The 22,874-nt window shown below is 33.0% G+C and overlaps 1 protein-coding gene across 1 annotated transcript; it reads left to right on the top strand.

The window, feature by feature from the left end:
• The first annotated feature begins 103 nt into the window (after positions 1–103).
• ALX1 (ALX homeobox 1) lies at positions 104–22,627 on the top strand. The gene is made up of 4 exons (XM_008056990.1): positions 104–467; positions 3,486–3,790; positions 6,669–6,797; positions 21,998–22,627. Exons 1-4 carry the CDS (start codon positions 242–244, stop codon positions 22,316–22,318), a joined length of 981 nt encoding a protein of 326 aa, XP_008055181.1. The 5' UTR covers positions 104–241; the 3' UTR covers positions 22,319–22,627.
• Positions 22,628–22,874: the final 247 nt, after the last annotated feature.

Below are 22,874 nucleotides of genomic sequence, written 5' to 3'. Positions count from 1 at the left end.
TAGCGCTGGGAGGTTGCCCGGGGAGCCCAGCTGAGTTTCAAGATATAAGAGCGACTTCAGGTTGCCGGGTTTCCAGCCCGGACGTCTCACAGAGCGCGAGCCGGGCAGCTGCCGGCGCCGCCGCGACCGCGGTGTCCCTTCCCTCCGCTCCGGCCCTCCCTCCGCCTCCCGCCCCCTCGCTCCCTCCCCCGGCGCTCCCAGCCTCCTCGCCCCGGGAGCTCCGCGCCCGCGGTCCGGGATTATGGAGTTTCTGAGCGAGAAGTTTGCCCTCAAGAGCCCTCCGAGTAAAAACAGTGACTTCTACATGGGCGCGGGAGGAGCGCTGGAGCACGTTATGGAGACGCTGGACAATGAGTCCTTTTACAGCAAAGCGTCGGCCGGCAAATGCGCGCAGGCCTTCGGGCCCCCGCCCCGCGCCGAACATCACGTGCGCTTGGAGAGGACCTCGCCCTGTCAGGACAACGGCGGTGAGTCCCGGCGACCCGGCCGCAGCCCAGGCTGTCCCGCCGCAGAGCCGGAGTGCGGAGGACGGGCGGGGAGGGGGGGGAGGGGGAAGGGAGGCCGGGGGGACAGAGGAAGGCCGTGGATCCGCGCGCGCCTTGGGAAGCGCGGCCAGCGCCGCGGCAGCCCTTTGGGGGATAAAAAGAGGGTCTGCCGCCTGCTGCCTCCCGGAGATCCCCCTTCCGCGGTCGGGTCCTGTCCCCGCGAGTCCCGGAGTCCCTCTGTCCCGGACCCTTGGAGTGAACAGACACGGCGCTAAATAGGGCGTCGGGGAGTCAAGACAGGGCGCTTCCTCTGCGAGCCCGCCGCGCTGTCCCGGCGGGAGGAACTGAAATCGATCACAGCTCGTTAGAGGACGTCACTGTTGTCACCAGTAAAGCACACACACCACACACCTTGGGGGTCCTTTGGGGGGGGAACACTCTTTTCCCCCAAGAAGTGAAGATATTTTTCACTATAAAGTGGGGGGATTATTTAGCTTCTGTGACTTGGTGATTTCTGCTGCGGCTGCTTTTGTGTGTGCTTGGAAGATAACGCGCGTTGGATTTTTGTTAAACACCAAATCCCTTTAATTAACTTTGGGCAAAGAATCCCCGTTATAATCACTCACTCCCAGATCCTGTCTTGTCTATTTTTTATGACTTCACATTAAGAGTCACCAAAGAAGCCTTCGGAATGCTTCTGGGTGAAATCTTGAACTGTGAATGCTCAACTATCTCAAAGTCAAAATGTTATCAAAACAAACCATCTATCTTTTCTATCTTGTAACCCAATACAAACCTATTCTTTCAGATCGCAACAGCCAAAGCACGTTTACAATTCCAAGAGAACTTTTCCTTATCGTTGTATATATTCCGCAGTTAAGCCATAAGGAGCCGGTTGCTTTAAAATAACAAACGAATTAAGTGTGAAATATTTGCAACAAACTTCCTGCCCCCTATTTTAATGGAGATTCAAAATCCCGCAAGACGCTGGCTTGTAGAAGCTCATTTTCTGAAAACTTTGTACACAAGTCTTTTTTTTTTTTTTTTTTTTAAAGCTTATATTAAACTTATTTTAGTCAACATTGCGGGCTACTTTTTACTTGTAAGTTTAAATCCCAAATTAAAATAATACATAAATACTGATAGAGGACATAATCCGTTAAATCTATTAACAAAAACTGATAGAGAAAATAATCGGTTAAATCGTTTCAGCCATTTATCTAGAAAGACGCGAGCAATTAATTTTTATTACTCATATCCTACATTTTTGGTTTTCTGGCTGTATTTCAGACTTCGGTATCTTGACAGGATTTTCTTATTGATTCTGCAATGTCTTATGTAGACGGCTGGATGGACTCGATCGTCATATTTTGTTTTAAGTAGTCGCGAATCCTAAATAAGAAACGTAGGTCGATTTTTAACAGTTTATCATCTTTTAAACGAATACCACACTATTAAGGTAAATTGTGACAAAGAAGTATTAAGTCAGATGAACCCAGGCAGCCTCCACTTAATTTAGGAGGGATCCTGGCTTTCTCCTGAGATGCTCTTAGGCTCTCCTCGCTTCCCCTCCCCCATCCTAATTGCCGCAGTTCCTCCTTTAACTTTGCCCAGAGAGACAAAACCATAGTGTTATTCAGTCACGGCTCTTCTTTATATTCAGTTTAACATCACATCTTCCTTTGCGTGAAAACTTTTAGCTATTGACCAATTATAGATGTGTATATTTAGGGTGTGCAAAATAATGTTAGAGATTTTGAATACAATGTAGAAGGATTGAATCAAGCTCCTTAACTTAGACCTCAAATATTTGATAATTTTTGTGCATCACCTCAAATATCTGACATTTTTTGTGATGAGAATATTTGAGATTTACTCTTTTAGTAACACAAATGCACAGTGCTCAATTATTAGCTATTTAAGTTATGTAGGCACTAAAAGTTGAATACATTTGTATAACAATTAAAGCAATTGTAAAATATGTTATGAGGAATGATGTTAAAACAGGAACAAATGAAAAAAGTACGATCATTCGTTAGACATTTTACTGAATTTTAAAAACTGTCTCCCATTTCATTATGTGCATCCATTTTATTTGTGTGTATGTGACATTATATGATACATTTTTGTTTTATATTATATGGCAAGCATGCAGTAAAATCTGAAGGAAATTATTGAATTCAAACATTTGTAACAGAGTGTCAGATGTCATCCTTCATAATGTTTTAATGGATGTTTTAATTTCTGTGCTTTAGTAGAAGGAAAAATAAAGCTTTCTGTCCTAAAACAAGTTTCATGAGTTTAAAAAAAAAAAAAGTGAAATACTTTTTCAAAAGCTGCCTATGAGTTTTAAAGGTAAAAAAATCTACTTATATTATTTTCTACAAAAGCACATTCAGAAATTGACATACAGTTATTGTTTTCTCAATTTAGGGGGTTACTTTTTGAAAAAAATTTAAATGCAGACATGAATATACAGTCAAAATATTCAAAATATAGTGGAAAAGATTCCACAATTTAAACCTCTCGTCAATAGGTTTTGTGTGAAGGGTCACAATAATTTTTGGATATTGACATACCGGTACTATTTAAAATTGAACTATCCTTTCCAAGCCATGTAAGTAGCTTAATTTTTTTCTGCTGTGAATAAGTGTGTAATTTATTTTAAGTTTACTTTTCAGAAATAATAAACACTTAAAGACTTTTTAAAAACTTTTGAGCATCTTTTAATTTGACTATTTTAATTTGATTAGAAATTATGTGTATAAAAATTTTATTAATTCCATAAAATACATTTGTTCCATGTACACCTTTTAAAATGGTTTTTAAACCTGTTCCACAGTAAATTTATAATTGTAAATAATGTGGTAATGGAATTAATACTGGCACAATAAATCAGTCACGGGCCATTCTCCTGATGCCCTCAATTCCTTCTGCTCATTTCGTTCGAGATGTGCTTCACAATCCTAAGAACTGTCGTTTTCTTCCCTCGGCCTACAGTGAACTATGGGATCACAAAAGTAGAAGGACAGCCTCTTCACACTGAACTGAACAGAGCCATGGATAACTGTAACAGTCTCCGAATGTCTCCTGTGAAAGGGATACAAGAGAAGGGAGAACTGGATGAACTTGGGGATAAATGTGACAGCAATGTGTCCAGCAGTAAGAAGCGGAGACACCGAACCACCTTCACCAGTTTGCAGCTAGAAGAACTGGAGAAGGTCTTCCAAAAAACTCATTACCCGGATGTATATGTCAGAGAACAGCTTGCTCTGAGGACAGAGCTCACTGAGGCCAGGGTCCAGGTAGGAGCCAAATGGAGGCCGTGAGGGATGGGGGTAGGAAGAGGAATAGTGTTAGAAGAACTGAATAAATGCATGTTGTTACAAAGAATCAAATGGATTTACAAACAGAAGATATAGAACAACATAATATCCATCCATGTAGGTCTACTAAAATTCCTTTGTTAGTTGCAAAGGATTTGGCAACTTATACAAAACATAAAACAAAGAACACTTGAATTATTACTAGACATAAAAGTTAACATTGAAAAATAACAGTATGATAACATCGCACTAATTTTAAAAAGCAATTTTTAAATGGTAAAAAACAGAATCATGGTTATGCATGGAGTAATTGACGTATTTAATTTTGTGTCCCTGTCTCACCAACCATTGAGATTCTCTTTAGGTTATATATTCTTTGTATAATGGATTTTATTAGAGTTGGGACAAAGTAAAAGATAAACAATGAAACAATCCTACAATTACCAATAGTTATGTATGTCATACAATATTTTCACTATACTTAATTAAAGAAAAATCAAATCGCTGATTTACAAATTTCTAGCCCCAGTAGTTGTCAGTAAAGAGAAACAATGTGATTTTTGCAGAGGCAATAGGAATGATGGACTTAAAGAAATTTTGTGTATATACTTAACTATAGTTATAAAATACATTAAAATTATCAAATTGCATGATTCAATATACCTAAATTTTTAGTAATTCGAGATAGAAAAATCATACTAGGCAAAAATTCAAAAATTTACCTCTTAGGAGTATTTTATTTTGACTACATTTGATATTGTTAAACTATATTTTATTAGTTCTGAAGTAATAAGAGTTTAAGTTGTAACAGTAATTCAGGAGAAAGAAAAATGTCATTTTTCTTTGTGCGTGTTTTCAATACTCTAGGAATATATTGAACTTTGCAATTTCCATAAGCCACTAGAATGGGGAAATGAATAAAATAGTGAAAAATTTTGCTCTGAATGGGTAACAGTATTTCTTCTTAAGATTAAGCCATTGTAAGGTCTTTACATCATTAAAGACAACATCTGGCATTGCCAGGATAACAAGCAGCAGATTTTTACTTGGGTTGTAGAAGTAAATGGTTACTCTATTTTAGCTCAGGAAGTAAATATGTAGAAAGTTGATGCTAACGAAGAATTTTAGAGTTGTCAAACATTAACGCCAGTCCCACATGTGTGATTTTTTGGTCTGTGTCTCTGTATTTAAATTAGTTATACTTGTAACCATAGAAAAATATGTTTACATGCAGAGTGATTAGCTGTGCACAAAGTACATTTCCCCCTGAACATTTCATCAAGTTCTGGTTAATTTTTGTTTAAGCAAATGCTCAAAGAGCCAACCTGAGCCTAATTTACTCAGATCCTCTCTCCTGCTTTTCACATGAGAGTGGTAATGGGCACCATTTTAATGAGCTTGTCAAGATATTTTTGTCAATGGAAAAAACAAAAGAAAACAGAAAACTTACTACTAGATTCCCTTAGTATATTCCTAGTGCCTGTCTGTGGAGACAATAGGATTTGTTGTTTGGTTGTTGTTGTCTTGAGCCTTGGCATAATGGATAATATACATTTACCCACAGTGTGCTAAACTTGTAACGGACATGTAGTTTTCTTTGTCTTGTTTTAATTGCTGAAAACTCTTCAAAGTGCCATCTGAAATTTGTAATATGTACTTAAACATTAAACTGAGCATTAATATGCTACCATAATTGTACAGGTAAAAATATGGAATATTAAAATTGAGTATGAAAAAGAGTGAATATTTCAAGTGAATTTTAATGAAAGACTTTTTACAACTTGCATTGTTATATTTGATTTCTAACTTCTTTCCTAAATATTTTATATTCTGAATGTAGTTGTGCAAAGAATACTAAAGAAAGTCCCAAGGCTGCTCATACAATGCTCACTCAAAAATATCAAAGTATACCTATTCACCCCCAAATACCAATGTATACCTACTGAATATAAGTTTTTGTCTCTCCCTTTAATGCATAAAAATATTAAAGTGAACTTTTTGGAGCACTGAGCGTGAATTAATAAATATTTAATTGTCTGAGGTAGATGACTTTCTTGACACTTGGTTCTATCTGCCTTATTTCTTTTATTATTTATATTGCCTGTAAGTGTTCCTAGTTGGAGAAATAATTTTAAAAATATCTGAACATTAAGAGAAAATAAAAAAGTGGCATAAATGATGTAATAAGCACCTTTGTGTACTTTAAAATCAAAGTTCAACGTTAGATGATTCAATTTTACCCATAGTCCTTGTCATGTTTAATATAATTTAATTTTTTTCTGTTTCTAAATGATCATAATATTCTTGCTGCTGCCATATGTTTTAGATGTAATCTTTATGTTCAAAGTTTTGTAAGATTATCTAAGTATGAATGCAACTCAGAAGTGTCTCCACTTTAAGACATGTTTTAAAGATAAATTTTTACTAGACTCAGATATTTGGATATAGATTGGCGGGGTTTATGTTATGGCATAAATTCCTTCCAGACTTGTAGTATTCTCTTAGAGGAGGGCTATCCATGATAACATGGAGATATAAGGAGTCTTTAAGATCACATAATCTAATTTCTTTTTATTTTCCATAAATGAGAAAACAGAGGCTCAGGCATATCAAATAAATTTGCTGAAAGTCTCCTGTCTCTTTCTATTAAATTATATTGCCTCATGGGCCCATCATTTATCCTATAATGGTACAAGGAAAAGTAAAATCTGTAGGTCCTTTAGGGACATGGATAAATTCCTTTATTAGTAATTTTGTTGACCTGGTTTACTTTTCTGGTTTGAAGTCTTTTTTAACATCACATTTGCTTTATCAAATATTTCTTTAGCTAAAATTCTACTTTTTTCAAAAAAATTAGGTTTGGTTTCAAAATCGAAGGGCCAAGTGGAGAAAAAGGGAACGTTATGGCCAAATTCAACAAGCTAAAAGCCATTTTGCTGCCACCTATGATATATCAGTTTTGCCAAGGACTGACAGCTACCCACAGGTATGGTAAACTACACAGAATACTGATCAAGAAATGAGATGTGGTTTGTATAGTTTAAAAAAGGATTAGCATTGACTTTATTATATCTAATGCATTAATTAAGAATGAAAATTTAACCTTCAGAAAACTTTTTTCATGTTTGCCAAATTTTCATTTTAATAAATTATTATTTTTTCTATTTTTTTAGACATTAATTTAAAAATATTTCAGTCTTTTCCTTTTGAATTTTGTTGCACATTGCACCAAATGAAATTATATCATTTAATGATGCAAGTCTTTTAATTATTCTACATTCTAATTATTCAGACTCTTTCTTTGTTAACTTTTAAAAAATAGTGTATATAGAGTGTTACTTGGCATAAAATCTCTGTGGCTGTTGTTTTATGAATTATACTAAAACCTGGTGCCAAATGTGGCCTACTAAGCCCTTAGTTTCATTTAAAAACATCTTTTTTTTCTATGTTATTTTTTCAGATTTGAAGTTGCTCGCAGTTTCAAGGATACATTTGGTTTCTTTATGACTTGAAACAGAGATAGATTTCATACTAGACATAATTTTAAAATTTATTCATGTCTAAAAAACACTTCCCTTTATAATGGGAGCTCCCTTACCTCAATTCAAAAAGTATAAAATAATTTTTTCTTCTCATTTTTCTTTTGTAAATGAGGATTTATTTTTTATTTTTTATTCTTAATGTATATAAATAGGATATTTTGTCTTTCTAATTTATTTTATATGACTTTTTCCTAATTCTTGATTATGATATTCAGGATTGTATTTGATACGTGATAAAGAACACAAGTATTATAAGGAACAAGCCAAGAGTTATTTTGTTCTTTATTATTTGATAATATGCATTGTGAGAGAACACTATGAAAACACATATAAAATATGTATGCTGGAGAAATATCTTGATAGTTCAGTAACTAGATCATCTCAGCCCCAAATGTAAGGATGCTCATTTTCTTCAACTGTAAATTTATACCCTGGGGGTGCAAAATTAGTCCTTTTAATGTTGTTCTTCTCTTATCTTCTTGTATCTTTTATGATCTTTAAAGAAATCCATTTTGAGAACTTCTCTCCTTCAGATCAATCTACCAAATTTACAAATGTTATAATATATGTTAAAAAAAAAAAAGGTTTAACGATCACCTTGTTCAACTCTCTTATTTTAAAACTTATGAAAATAGACTTGATCAAGTAAAGATATGGGTCTATGATTGTACAAGGGTTTCCTCACAGGGCAATCTACAAAGGTTTGCTCCTGCGAAGCCTTTCCCCAGTCCAGCAATTTGCTAGAAGACAGACGTTATGGGTAAATTTTGAATAAATATCCGATATCTGCCTTTCACAGAAAGAATCATGTTTTCCTTTTAAAATATATCTTAAAGGAATTGCCTTATGTTTTATACTATTTGAAAGCATGAATATACTTCATGTTGCTTATCAATGGGCTAGTGAAATTTTATTCACCAAATATTTTTGAGTGCCTCAGTTGAGTTCTAAACAAATGTCATGTTTTCTCTTTAGGCTACAGGTTTCATGAGAACAGGGGCTGTCTTGGTAGTTGCTGTGACTTACTATATGTCCAGGCACTGTTTTAAACAGATTACACATATTATCTCACTTAATCCCTACAATAGTTGTATGTAGTAGGTGTTATTATCCTCATTCTCAGATGAGGAAACTGAGGTACAGAGAGATGAAGCCCTGTTGACCAGAGACAAATTGGCTAGCATGTACAAGATCTTAACCATAGACTATTTCCCCCAGTGAATATATTTAAATGATTGAATGACTAATACCTTGATACCAAAGGAATATAAGGCTTGAGGTGCATTTTTCAAGTCTGCAGTTCAGTTCAAGGGAGGAGAAAATGTACCCACAACCATTGAAATAACTATAAAACACAATTGAGATGGAATATACTTTATGTCGTTTTGAACTACTTGAGTGCATTGAATTTGGAAATAATAAAGTAACAAATTATGAACCTTTTCAATTGCTTTAAACAGTCTTTAAATTTATTCCACAATACTCTACTATGACATATCATTTTTTTAGTGTGTGTCTTATTCTTTCAGTGTTCATTCATTTCCTTTTAAACTCAATTTCTGTCTATTTTCCACTTCTCTGTCCCTGGCTTTTGGCTGCTTTATCTTTGACTTGTATTTTTTGTTCAGTATAGGATACAGTATTCAGAATAGGTTCTGGCACCTATTAAGATCTACATAAAAGCTTAATATGACTGACTATATTCTGACTAGTGATCCCCCCCACTTTTTAAAAGGGTTATCTTACCATTGTGTTATTATACCTCAAAGCTTTAGATATTATCCATTAACAGAATGAAGTAACCTTGGCGTGAAAGAAAAAACGGAAGTGGCACATTAAATTATAGAACTGATAGGGTTTTTTTTTTCACTCCAACCAAAGATTAATTTTAAAATTTAAAATGTCCCTCCCACAAATCATGGGGATGCATTAATTCTTCTTTATAATTTGTGTACATAGAGTATATAGAGTATACTATAGTATATAGTGTACATAGAGTATATAGAGTGTTGTGCCACTTCACAATTTAAGAATGGGAACACAGAGAAGATATGTTAACATTATTTGACAGTGCAATTCATGAATAATAATAAAAATTAATACTATAAAATCTATTGTTATTTTTCTTCATTGGTAAGTCATTTAGTGTTTGGATGCCACAGATTCTGAAATCAAGTGCCTTCATTTTCCCACTATAGATAAAACAAGGGGAACATTACATTTTAACTTAAAAATATGTAATAGTTTTTTTTTTCAGTTTGCTTGAAGAAATAACATGGCAAGACCTTGTTTTTCAAAGTTTAGCCTAAAGGAAATATTTTTAATCATGTGTCTTTAAAACAGAAACTTACAATGGAAGGAATAACAGAAATAGAATCCAATGACTCAGTGCAAAAAGACATTGAATTTGGTTACTGTTACTAATTACAGAAAAAATTACTAATTACAGAAAAGTTGGAAACCAGAAAATGTTGGAGGCAGGACAGAAATAAAGAATTAACAATCTGGCAGGAAAGAAAAAGATACACAGAAATACTTGAGAAACAGAGATAGTTTAGAAAATGATCACCTAAAACCTGCTAAGTGTATATAATAACCAAACCAAGCATAAAGGTAGTTATATATAACATATGTTTACTTCTGAAAATAACTAATGCTCTCTAAAATACTCTAAAAATATTTTACTTCCACTGGTCTTCATTGTACTATAATAACAACAGCTGTAACAGTAAAAATAATAATGAATATTTGGGGCATATATGAAGCCAGGCAATGTGCTTCCTTCTTACAGACATTAACTCATTTAATTTGAGCTCAGGTTTTCTGAGTTCAGGAGTTCAGAGCTGTTTATGCAACATTACCTCTAATTAAACACTGAGCCCTGAAATAATCTAATCTTGACCCTAAAACATCACAGCACTTTGGAAATCAAAAAGGCTTCCATTTTAAAATTTATAAAATAATAACAAAACATTAAATAAGCATCAATACCTCATAGACTGCTTTAAGATTGTTTTTAAAGCGTTCTCATCTTTGATAGCAAAACCAACCAATCCAATAAGAAAGTGAGAGATATGATGTCCATAGTAACATACGTCAAGGTAGCATATTTTGATACACTGGCAATAGTATCTTTTTTTTTTAAGTGCTTTGTTTTGACTCGTGATATCAGCTGCTATTTGCAGCAATATAATTTAGCTAAATTAAACTATTTGTTGTTCCTCAAGACGAGACATTTTCAAAAATAATCTTACTGCTTGTAGTGAATCTGTTTTATCTATCTTGAATTCCCCTCCACTCATCTAAACCACATTTCCTCCACAAACCCTCTGGAAACTGCCCTCAATCAGCATATCACATTCTCACTGATATTGTGATGGGCTGTCTAAAAGGTCTGTCTTCCCATTTACATTGTAAAATATTTTAAAAGATGATTCAGTTTTTAGTCACATAAGTATCAAAAAAGGTATTTTGTTATGTGCTAAGCAAATTGCATATACAGAATAGATGTGAATAAAAGTAATGATTCACTTCAATATTTATTCAGTAGTACATTAGAAAACAAAAATTAAATAAATCTCTGTTTTTAACCAGCTCTGTGGTCTTTAGCAATTAACTTTTCCTCAATTTCCTCCTCTGTTAAAAAGAATAAATGGAAAGAGAGTTTGCAGTCTTTTCCAGCTTAATTTGTTTTTGCCAAAGTTATTTGCTTTTCATCAACAAATATGTTCTACATACTGTTTTAGGCATCCAGGATATCTGAATAATCTAGACAACTCTCCTGCTTTTTAGACAGATTACAAATTAAGTGATATTTGCACTGAATTCTGCAAACAGTTCTTGGTGCAAGCTAGACCCAACAAACCAAAGAAATCTAAATAATTTTGGCCTTGAATTTAAAAAACCAAGCAAAGATTTATTCATATGAGATACTAACTTGCTTCTAACTTAGCAAAACCAGAGTGTTTTGCAAAAATATTATTTTAATAAATAGAATATATTCTATTAAGGTATAATATGTTCTGAGGGATTATAGCCAGCCTTTAAGGAACGTTATTTTCACATAGGTTTGGTTTGGGTTACATGAGCATTAATTTCATTATTCACTAGATAGATAACTTTGGGTAAGTCTTTGACTTCCTTAGTCTTCAGATTCTTTATTTGTAAAATGGAGGTATTGTTGGTACTCATGTTGGTGGTGTTAATAATATAGATGATGATGATAATGATGATTTTTATGTTGTTATAAGGATTACATTGATTTCCAAATAAGAAAGCACGGTGCTTATAGACTACGGAACTGAATCCTGGAATTTGAGCAGGGTCAGAGGTTAACTATGACTGTGGTCTTTGTCAGAGAGTTGTGGGTCCAAATTTTGACTTGTAGCTTTTAAACCTTTTGCAAATGAATGAATTTCAAGCAACATTTCTCCTCATTTATAAAAGATGGATAAATGTTCTTGTGATGTTTGCAAATGTTAAAATAATTTATGTAAAGTATTTAGAACATTGCCTAGTATGTCACAAGTACTCAATAAATAGTAGTGATTCTGTCATATTCACTAATTATTATTAATTTTATTACAAATTGCCTGCCTCTCTAGGCATCCAAATTGTTTGCATATTCTCTTATGTTGTAGTGTTTAAGTTGATCCAATCTGTGGGTAAATTTACTATTTAAATCTAGGGAAATATGAAATTCAGTTAAATATACTTTTTCTTTAAATTACAATAACTAAATAGGGTAACTTTAAGAAAGTTTATTTTCCATTCACCAGAATTATTTTCTCACGAAGAAAATATTTTCATCAAAAATTTCAGAAGAGTTGAAGTGATTTTCCCACCAAAATTTTGAATGAGATTTTACTTAGTAGTGTATAGTGAGACCCATCATTAAATCTGTGTTTACCAAAGGTTCAAAGGGACCCACACAGTATCTTATTTTCTATTGATTTATTAATAACTTTATAAACATACCACTTGGAGTTTAAACATACCAAGAGTATTCAAGTTATTGGCAATTTGCAATCATCTGTGTAATTTAAAACACAGATTAAGGCTGTATAACATATTCAGGTTACAAATTCTATTTCAAATATTGTAATTATTCAATTTTAAAAACCGAGATTCAAAAGGTTCTATATAATAGTGATTGTGAACATAATTTTCATCTATTTTTCTTTTATCACCAGTTTCTGCACAAATTTTAAAGTTTTTTTTTTAGTTAAACTAAATAAGGAACATGAAACTTGTCACCTTCAACCACTGTGGTTAAGCTGTTTAAAGGTATCTGGAGCAATTTTTACCTTTGGAACAAGTATCACACATTTTTATCAGTATTTCTATTTTTCACAAATATTTGAAGAAAAAAATAAATCCAAATCTCTAAAAGTGTTACTAATATAGCTATAATCGATACATTGTATAATGAATATTTTTATGTCTATGAAACAATCAATCAGATGGTCATATAATGATACAATGAAAGTTATCTTATGAGTGAAGAGACAAAAATGTTACCATCATTAGGCCAACAAATATTGCACAATTTGTCACTAACTATAAACACAAATATTTAAGGTCATAGGAGAAATATAGTAAGATATTCTACCTTACTCAAATAAATATAGTTTGCACAATGAGTAAAGCTGATGATTTAATTAAATGTGTAAATAGACTAGAGTTTATATAAATACGTACAAAATAGTTCGTATGTGTGTAAATATGCATAATACATATAAATGTACTAAAAAATTATGTTTAGCATGACACAAATTTTGTCATTATCCATTAGATGAAGGCACAGATAGCTATGGACAGTGAATTTTTAAATTTTTATTTTGGTGAATATTTAATTTTTTAAATTAAATTTTAATTACTTTTTATGATTTGATTGTACACAGTAGCTTTGATTTGTTTTTTCTTGCTTTCAGCAGATGACCACTGTAAAAGCATAGAATTTAACTGAATTGGTCATAAGTTTTTTTTTTTTAATGAGGAAAGCAAATCAATAAATTAAATAGGTAACCAACATAAATAAGAAAAAAGTTAAAAATAAATTATTGCAAATTGCCAATGTCAGCTTATACTTATAAAAACTTTCTCACAGGAGAACAGAGAAGAAACACTGAGGAAACTAAGCCTGAGAAGTCTATGAGAACAGACCGGTGGATTAAAATCTGCAATTGACATTATTATTGTTAATGTGAAGCTTATGATATACTTTGATCAGAAATTATATGTATGCCATGTTTTCAAGCCTCATATTTCTATGGATTTTTTAAAAAATTATAAATCATAACATTAAATAAGTAAGCTTTTATACAAACTCACAGTTAATTTTAAAATTACAAAAAAATTCAACTTTGTAGTTAATTCAAACAGAAAATGAGTAAAATCAATAACTGTACTTAGAATTCTTTTTTTTTTTTTTTGAGTTGGAGTCTCACTCCGTTGCCCAGACTGGAGTGCAGTGGCCGCCCCCGGTCACTGCAGCCTCGACCTGTGGGCTCCGGCGATCCTTCCGCCTCAGCCTTCCCAGTAGCTGGAACTACAGGCGCGCGCTACCACGCCTGGCTAATTTCTCGATTTATTATAGAGATGAGGTCTCACCAAGTTGCCCAGACGGGTCTCGAGCCCACAGGCTCAGGCAATCCACTCACCTCGGCCTCACAAAGCACGGGATTACAGGCTGAGCCACCGAGCCCGGCCAAGAATTTTAACAATAAATTTAGAGCCTATATATGACTCCAAGCGAGAAACTAATTAAAAATATTCTGTGCAAATTAAAGTATTTGCATATTTAATTTATTTTGTAAGTTATGCAGAAGATAAATGTAATTCATACTACATTTTTATCTGTTTCTTATAGTTGTGAGTTTTTTAAAAAACTATTCTTTCTTTTTTTTTCACCTTTAAAGTTTTTATTTTGAAATTGTAGGTTACAATTCGGGGTTAGGTATACAAATACTCATTGTGCAGGTACCCTTGTTAATGAGGTGTGTCCCCCCTTCCCCAGACAGTTTCCCACTACTACCAATCCCACCTCCCCACTGCCCCACGCCCCTGCTGTTTCCCTCTATTGTCAATTCTTTTCTGATAGTATTATGATAGTTGTTCAAGGTCCACTTATGAGTGAGAACATGTGATACTCAGTTCTTTGTTTCTGTGAGAGATCACTCAGTATTATAGACTCTAAGTCCATCCAGGTTGCTGTGAAATTCATGATTTTGTTCTTCTTTATGGGTGAGTAATATTCCATCGTGTATAGGTACCACATTTTTTTAATCCAGTCCTCTTTTGATGGGCAGCATAGTGGGTTCCATGTTCTTGCTATTGTGAATGATGCTGTGATAAACATACATGTGCAGGTATCTTTTTTTATAGAGTGATCTGAGGTCTTTTGGGTATTTTTAAAAATAGAGCAATTGTGTGATTAAAAAATAAATTAGACATGATAGGCAATAGCTATCATGCATATATTAAAATACATGAACAATAATATACCAAATGTTTGGAAAATGAAAGATCATTGGTGCTTGACAATAATAAAAGATCAAAGACTGGGTGCTATTATTTTATTTTCTTCTTAAAGAACTTGATTTGAAAAGTTTCATTTTAAAGGAATGGTGAGTTTTCACATAAATCTACTTTTTGACAATCTCAATTACTATATATTTTAAGAATACTGCCAGCCCTAAAGAAAAAAAGTTCTTAAAGTTCTTATATTTTAAACTTGGGACATTTTCCAAAAATGTTCAAAAAATCAAAGTGCTGGGATTATAGGTATGAACCACCGTGCCCGGCCTCAAATAAAAATATTTAAACACATTTACATGATATTTTTCTGAAAATTTCCAGACATTAACATGTCATGTGAAACTTAGTGCTTTTTATTTTTGTGCTATCAGTAGACGTACACTTTTATTTTTCTGTTAGCCAGTTTTATTCTTAGATTATCACTCTCATTTAGTTTTGTGTTTAATAGTGACTTTTTAAATGGAAAAGGCACTCTTTCTTGTTCCAAATCCTTGTATACATTTCTAAGATGGAATTTTACTAAAAAAAAACTATCAATATTTAATATATGGTCTTTTTCTGATGAATAACTTATAATCACTTTAGTTTTATAATATTTATAAATATTATAATACAATACTTTGAAATTTTATGACTTTGAAATTTTGGAAATATAAATTTATTCCCAAATATTTCAATATTTTATATATCACCCTAAAATTTTTGGTGAAAATTAGACATAATGAGTAAGTATTGGCAAAATGTGCCCTCACTTTTATCTTAGGTAGTACCTAAGAAAACCCCAAAATACTCAGACTGATCTTTTCACTGCTTAATTCATTCATGCTATTTCTTGTTTCTTGTTTTTAATTTTCAGGTAGACAGAGTCTTAGTGTGTGTTAGTCCCTGGTAGCAAATTCAATATTTAAAGATTCATTTATACTCTTTCTTCTTGTCAACAAATTACTGTTATAGTAACTAGGAAAGGGAATGGGATCCTAAAGTTAGCCAATGACTAAAAATATCTGCAAGTTCCTAAGCATATGATTCTTGGTAATATTCTATCAACCTAAATTTTAAAGGAAGAGAAATGCTAGTGAAGTATGTAATAAACCCTTAAAAAGTTTCACTGCTTTTGTAGAAATGATGTTTTCATGTTTAAGAGAGAATATAAACATTTAGTAAATCATATTACATATTGTACTAATAAATTTGCATATTGAGTATTGGGTAATATACAAAAAAGTCAATAAATGGAAACATTCTGTCAAAGAGGGACATGCAAAATTAACTTTTAGAATTCATTGTAAAGAAGTTGTTGCTATAGTATCATGACATGTACCTCTTTATTACTGTCTGATCTCTGTCTTTTAAAAAGTCCCTTAACTCCCATAGGGAAGTGTGTGAACATGTATTATGAGGATGGTGTGAGTATGTACATGATGTGTATGTGCATGAGCACGTGCACACGCATGTGTGTGTATACAAGTAGATAATACAGTTGTTGGTGGCAGAAGGTAGAAGTCTATCAAGGAGAAGTAGAGTGAATTAAACTTAATTTAGCAGAAAGATGTTATTTAATTGTTTTGGAAAAGGTTTAAAATTCAGGGAAGGTTGTTATGTAGTTTCATGTTGCTCATTATTTTTATTAAATTTGATGAAGTTGTGTCTTCTAGAGAGCATTAACTTTAGGATGTTAAATATAAAATGCTATCATGAAACTATTTAACTTTTTTTGTTTTACATTATGCTACTTTACAACTAAGGTAGAACCAGCAAACTCACATTTCTTTTAAAAAGTATAATATAATGAAATAACAAATAATAAAATCAGTAAATATATAATAGAATCAGTAATATATTGGAAATATAAACCAGATTTAAAATACTAAAATCTACTTTGTAGTTTTGGGTGCAAATAATATATTCATATTTCTAAGGTCCATGAGATATTTAATTTCCTATTCATCATTGACCATATTACTTCAGTTTATTACAAATATGTCTATAGTCAGAACACTCAATATGTGTGTATATACCTATAACTATTCTATCTATCATCAACTATCTATATTTTCCTACTCCACCCTCCCTATTGCTTTTAATTCCTTGGAAGAAACATATTATATGAATTTGGCTTCACTTTGGAATTAATCAGACAAAAAACCACTTTGCTCCAAAATTCCAAAGTCATGGGATAATTAAGTGTTAACTTTTTATTTGGAGTTAGAAAAACATTACGGGGCAAATGTTCAAAGTGGAGAGTAGTAAGTCAGCTGAACTTCCATTCATGCTAATGGGAGGCAGTTGGCTAAGTTCCCTGGACAATGCTTTGAACATACCCCGAGATTTTTTTTTTTTTTTGTAGTGTTGTGAAGCACATTAAAGCATGAGATGTTTTTAGGTTCTCTACTCCTTTAAAACATAACAGAAAAAATTGCAAAGGCAAACAGTCCTTTTTTTTTCTTAAAAAAAAAACTTACATGCAAGAGGTGTATAGGCACAACCTAATAATGTTTCTGGTTGTAAAATCCTTGAATATTGAACATGTAGAGGCCTACAGAAACACCTCAATAATCATTTAATGCCAAATACTGTCATTGCAGTATCATTAAATAGTACAAAAATGAAGTGTGGTTACCTTGTTTATTTAAAATTTAACAACAAATACAATTTTTAAATGAGTCATGATTGAGATTTTGATAGGCTTCCCTGTTGACAAATAAGTAATATCCATTTTCAGATATGGTGATTTACAGATCCCAGCACATAGTTTAAAAATCACCACCTATACTGTATAAGATTTAGGGATGGAGAAACAGAATAAGCCCACCTTGATAGCAGTATATTTAGTTAATCATAAGCTCAAACAAGTGTTCTTTAATCAAATATTGCCTTCAGTAATTAACAAAAGTAGATGGTCTAGGACAAAGATGATCAGATGATATCTAGGGTATGTTAGATATTCTGCTGTAGATGCTATATATTGATAAGGGTGAAGAGTCTTGTCAGCCTCAACTATATACAGAGGAACTTGACTGGAATGTTACACAATCTGAAAATCATGTCTCATAGAAGCATGGTAAAAGGACTGGAGATGTTTTCCTGGAGAAAAGAAAGATTTGGGGATTGTGTCATAGTTAGCTGAAGATATCTTCTGAATCATTTTAAGTAACAAGTAGATGTTACAGGTAGAGGAAGAGAACAACTCACTTTTACAGAGATCCAAAGAAATGAAATATGTTTTTGGAGTGAGCCTCTTATCATAGAAGTAAACAGAATTGAAAATGTACAAGGAGCTTCTGTATTTGGAAAGATGTTGGACTCCAATAGTATTCCTCAGTTTTAGTTGATTTACAGAATTGCATATGAGTATTATTATTGTTATTATTATCATTATATTAGTAGAGATCCCTTGAGCCACACCCAATGTTAAAGGAATCAGAATCTCCAAGGATATGTGTCTGTTTGTGGAGAATACATGTCTAACAGGAAAGATTAGGAACTGCCTAAGTAAACTTAGTCAATAAGATCTAAGAAATAATTTTCATGAGTTCTGTTAAGATTACTGAATATGGTGATTCTGGAGCTTAAGTCATGAAACACCATTTAGAGATATCAGCATAAGTTGTTCATAAAACTTTGATCACACCAGCAGGATGGACCAGTATAAAAGTTTTGTTCTTAGAGACTTTTCTATTACTCAGTACATTTTGACTAATGATTTACCATGTACTGCGTTAGGTCTGAGGAAGAGGAAACAGTTGTGAGCGAAATTGTGAGTTTTACTTTCAGAGAACAGAGCTCATGAATCCCCACAAAGTTGGGACTATGAATAAATAAACAAATAAATACATAAGCAAGTTCAACCCACAAAACTAGTTATGATATTACAGCATTTCTTAAGATGTTTTGGATTTAGATTTGATCGTCACCATTAGATTTACACAATCTTGGATGTTGTTTTCTGCTCTCGGCTTTACCTTTCTCAATATGCTGATAATAAAATCATACACTGTTTAATGTATTCACATAAAAGTGTTCACAAAGCATTTAACAATGCCTGACACATGGTAATTAACTGACAACCATTAGCTATCATATGATCTTGATCAGCATCATCAATATTTAAACATCCAAGGGGAATTCATCAGAGGAAGTAAAATCACAGTTTACTGGGGAAATTATCGTTCATGATTTGTGTCTAAACTTTCAATATGAAAACAAACAAGATCCTGAAGTCAAATGAAGACATGTTAGAAATTTAAAAATGAAAGACAGACCAGAGTCAGGATGCAGAGGAGGGAGAGACATCATGGGAACAGGATATATTAGTAAAGATGTGTAAGAGTATCTCTACCCACAGGCATAAACAGCAAAGTCTTCAGATGTTTGGGTAACTCTTGAACCCCTAAAACATAGTAATCTTTTTAACCAGTCTGTTGTGCTCAGAAAACATGTCTATATGTTAGAAATTCTTTCATCAAAAGTAATGCACTTAACATACTTGATCGTGTCCAGATAAGAAGTTTTGATAAAAATAACATTTTTGCCAATGTCATGAATTTTAGAATTTTTTTCCAATTTATAGGAAGATTAGTTAATTCTTTTAGAGAGACAGTATTTTCTTAGTTTACATTCATAAATTACCTTTCTTGCCTTTCCCTTCCTTACTTTCCCTTTTTTACCTAGTTAGTGAATATATGTCTTTGCATTTGGAATATGATTGATTATTTTAATAAAAATTCTAGCAACACTACGTATAAATTGAGAAATTTAACACAAATGTACATTTTATCTTTCTTCTTCATTATCTTGTTTTTCATTTTTTTTTTCACAAATAAGCAAACAAGTTCACTTTCATTTCTGAAGGCTCTTTTGTCAGACATGTGACTGGGGTTTTTGCCAAGTAGCACAATATATGATTGAGTGTCAGGGGAAAATCACCCAGATTAGGCTAGACGGGTTAGTTTGAGAGAATAATGACATTAACAGCCCCCTTGCTAGTTTGAGATATATAACTCAGCAGTCGTTAGTATTGAACACTATATTTTGACTAAAGTGAAATACATACATATAGTAGAGTAAAATGGAAAACATGCAGCAGAGTGAGCTAAAATTAGAACAACATATTATATGGTGATTCAAGTATTAATAAAATATGCAAATCTTATAGATATGTCTAGATATAGATATAATAGACTTATTTGCCTTTATATGTAAATATTTAACAAATTTAAATCAGCTTATGTATATTTATATAATGAACTATTTTTAAAGACAACACACATGTATAAGCACCTTGCCAATCTGTGAAACATCACTTATGGGTTGAAATTATTTAGGTTTTGTCTAACATTTTTAAACTGGTTCATTAGTCTTTTTTTGAGCAGCAGAATAGCTTATTTACTATTGTGATATGAAGGATTTATTAACAAAATTTTTGCTCTTAATTGAAAATAAGTTTTTATAGATAGTACAATTGAAGTGGGGGTGTTGTAAGAATACTGGAGAGGTTATATGTGGTGGTCTGGAATATTTATGTAAAAAAATAAGCATAGGAAAATGTATGTATTGTAATAATTGATAATTCCATTCTTGTAATTATGATTTTAAAAGATAAGAAATCCTGATGTAGCCGGGCTCGGTGGCTCAGCCTGTAATCCCGCGCTTTGGGAGGCTGAGGCTGAGCCCGCGGGTTCAAGATCCGCCTGGGCAACTTGGCGAGACCTCATCTCTACAATAAATAAAAAAAATCAACCGGACGTGATAGCGCATGCCTGTAATTCCGGCTACTCGGAAGGCTGAGGCGGAAGGATCGCTGGAGCCCAGCAGGTCAAGGCTGCAGTGGCCGGGAGCGGCCACAGAACTCCAGTCTGGGCGACAGAGTAAGACTCCAACTCAAAAAAAAAAAAAAAAAAAAAAGAAAGAAATCCTGATGGTATGAACATATATATTGATGCTGTGTTCTAGTTCAAATGTATTATAATAATGTTGCAAAGAGCATACAATGTTATTTTATCTTCTATTGCTACATCTCTCTGAATTGTTATGCCATTTTTCTCTTCCTTTTGTCCAGCTCCTGCCGTTTGTCTAAATTTTCTCTGTGCTTGCCAGTAATGCACGCGATCACTGTTTTTGTTTGTCTATTTAAATAGCTTGTCTATTAAGATGGAAATATTTTCTATTTAAAATTAATATTATATAAATTCTACTTAGTGTTTACCATGCACGCTAGTAGCTTTAGAGAAATGTATGCTTGTTAATATTTTATTAAATTATTTTCTGTAAAGATGTAATAATATGAAATGCAATTTCTTGGGTACAAATGATGATATAGTTTTTACTCATATAAGTTGTTATATACTACTTCAATTATATTCATATTATACTATTTTTGCAGATATTTGCATATCTTTCTCAGTTGTGCGTCCATTATTTGATAATGGCTCATGTTTTAGAATTCTACACTAGTTTTACATGTTATGTGTTTGTTTCAGATTCACTGTATTGTATATAAATAATAGAATGTTTAAAATGCATATATATTAGAATCTCAGGGTTATCAATTTAAGACTGTAGTATACAAAACCAATGAGAGGGCAAACATTTTCCAGAATGAGCTTAATAAAAAATATCTTTATGAAACAGTCAATTGTAAGTAATGGCTTTCAACAAAAAACTGCCACACAGAGTCCAGCTTTAGAACTTAAAAAAATTATTTTTGTCTTTTTTAAAGAAAGCTGCAAATTATCTTTAAACTTAAAAGCAGATTTTAAACCACTTTTCTAAGCCTACAAGTGGGTCATGAATCATAACTAAATTTCCAAATTCATTAAAAAAATATGACTGTAAAAAGAATACTCCAGAGTTTCACATGTTAGAGAGTATTTTATGTGACCAAGTATGTGGGTTTTAGAGATTTACTTCAATATAAAACACTGCAAGCATCTTTCAAGTAATTATTTTTCAGTCATTATTTTATGTTCTTAGAATGTAATTACAGACCACCCAACAGGGGCAGACAATGAATAGTTAACCAAATTTAGTAAATACAACATAACAAAAGTAAGAGAACCTAAGTGAGAACACGTAAATGTAATATTTGTTGTTTTATATATTCCAGATTCAGAACAATTTGTGGGCAGGAAATGCGAGCAGTGGTTCTGTGGTTACTTCATGCATGTTACCACGTGACACTTCCTCCTGTATGACACCTTATTCTCATTCGCCTCGGACAGATTCCAGTTACACAGGGTTTTCAAACCACCAGAACCAGTTCAGCCACGTGCCCCTCAATAATTTTTTCACTGACTCTCTTCTTACTGGGGCTACCAATGGACACGCATTTGAAACAAAGCCAGAGTTTGAAAGAAGGTCTTCCAGTATCGCGGTTCTTCGAATGAAAGCCAAGGAGCATACCGCCAATATCTCATGGGCCATGTAACATATAGTACTCTTTTTATTTTTCTTTTGATAGCAAAGTAAAACATTCTTATTTCTCATATTTAAATGATACCACAATAAGCTGCTGTGTGTGGATTGTTAAAGGTCAAGAGATTCAGTGAGACCAGCTTAAGTGAATAGTTGTAATTATTTAACGTGCAAATCTAAGAATGAACCTCTGAAAAGCCTAAATAGGTTTGCCATGCACCAGTTTCCACAAACTGTTTTAGTAGTAAGTTTTTTTTTCTATTGTACAAGTCAATGAAATATGATCATGCAACTTCTTAAAAGAATAAATGTATTAAACAAATTCCTCTGTTAGAGATTGATTTATGGTACTTCTGTATAACAAGAAATCCCTTGTAAAATAATACCCGATAAAGGAGGAAATGCACCGGGGAGAATGTCAAGATACCAAAGCTGTCAGGTAAATATTGAACCAGGGTGTTGGGGGGAGTTAACTGCCATTTCTTTCTCTCTGCCTCCAAGAAGCAATGGGCATATCCCCTGTCGCAGAGAATTTATTTTCAAGCTCAAAGATTCCTTTTTTTTTTTTT

This window comes from Carlito syrichta, unplaced genomic scaffold (genome assembly GCF_000164805.1).
Source record: "Carlito syrichta isolate Samal-C Ts95f unplaced genomic scaffold, Tarsius_syrichta-2.0.1 Scaffold302592, whole genome shotgun sequence".
Lineage (NCBI taxonomy): Eukaryota > Metazoa > Chordata > Mammalia > Primates > Tarsiidae > Carlito > Carlito syrichta.
The sequence above is the reverse complement of the archived record's forward strand: the minus strand, read 5'-3'. Positions and strand labels throughout refer to the sequence as shown.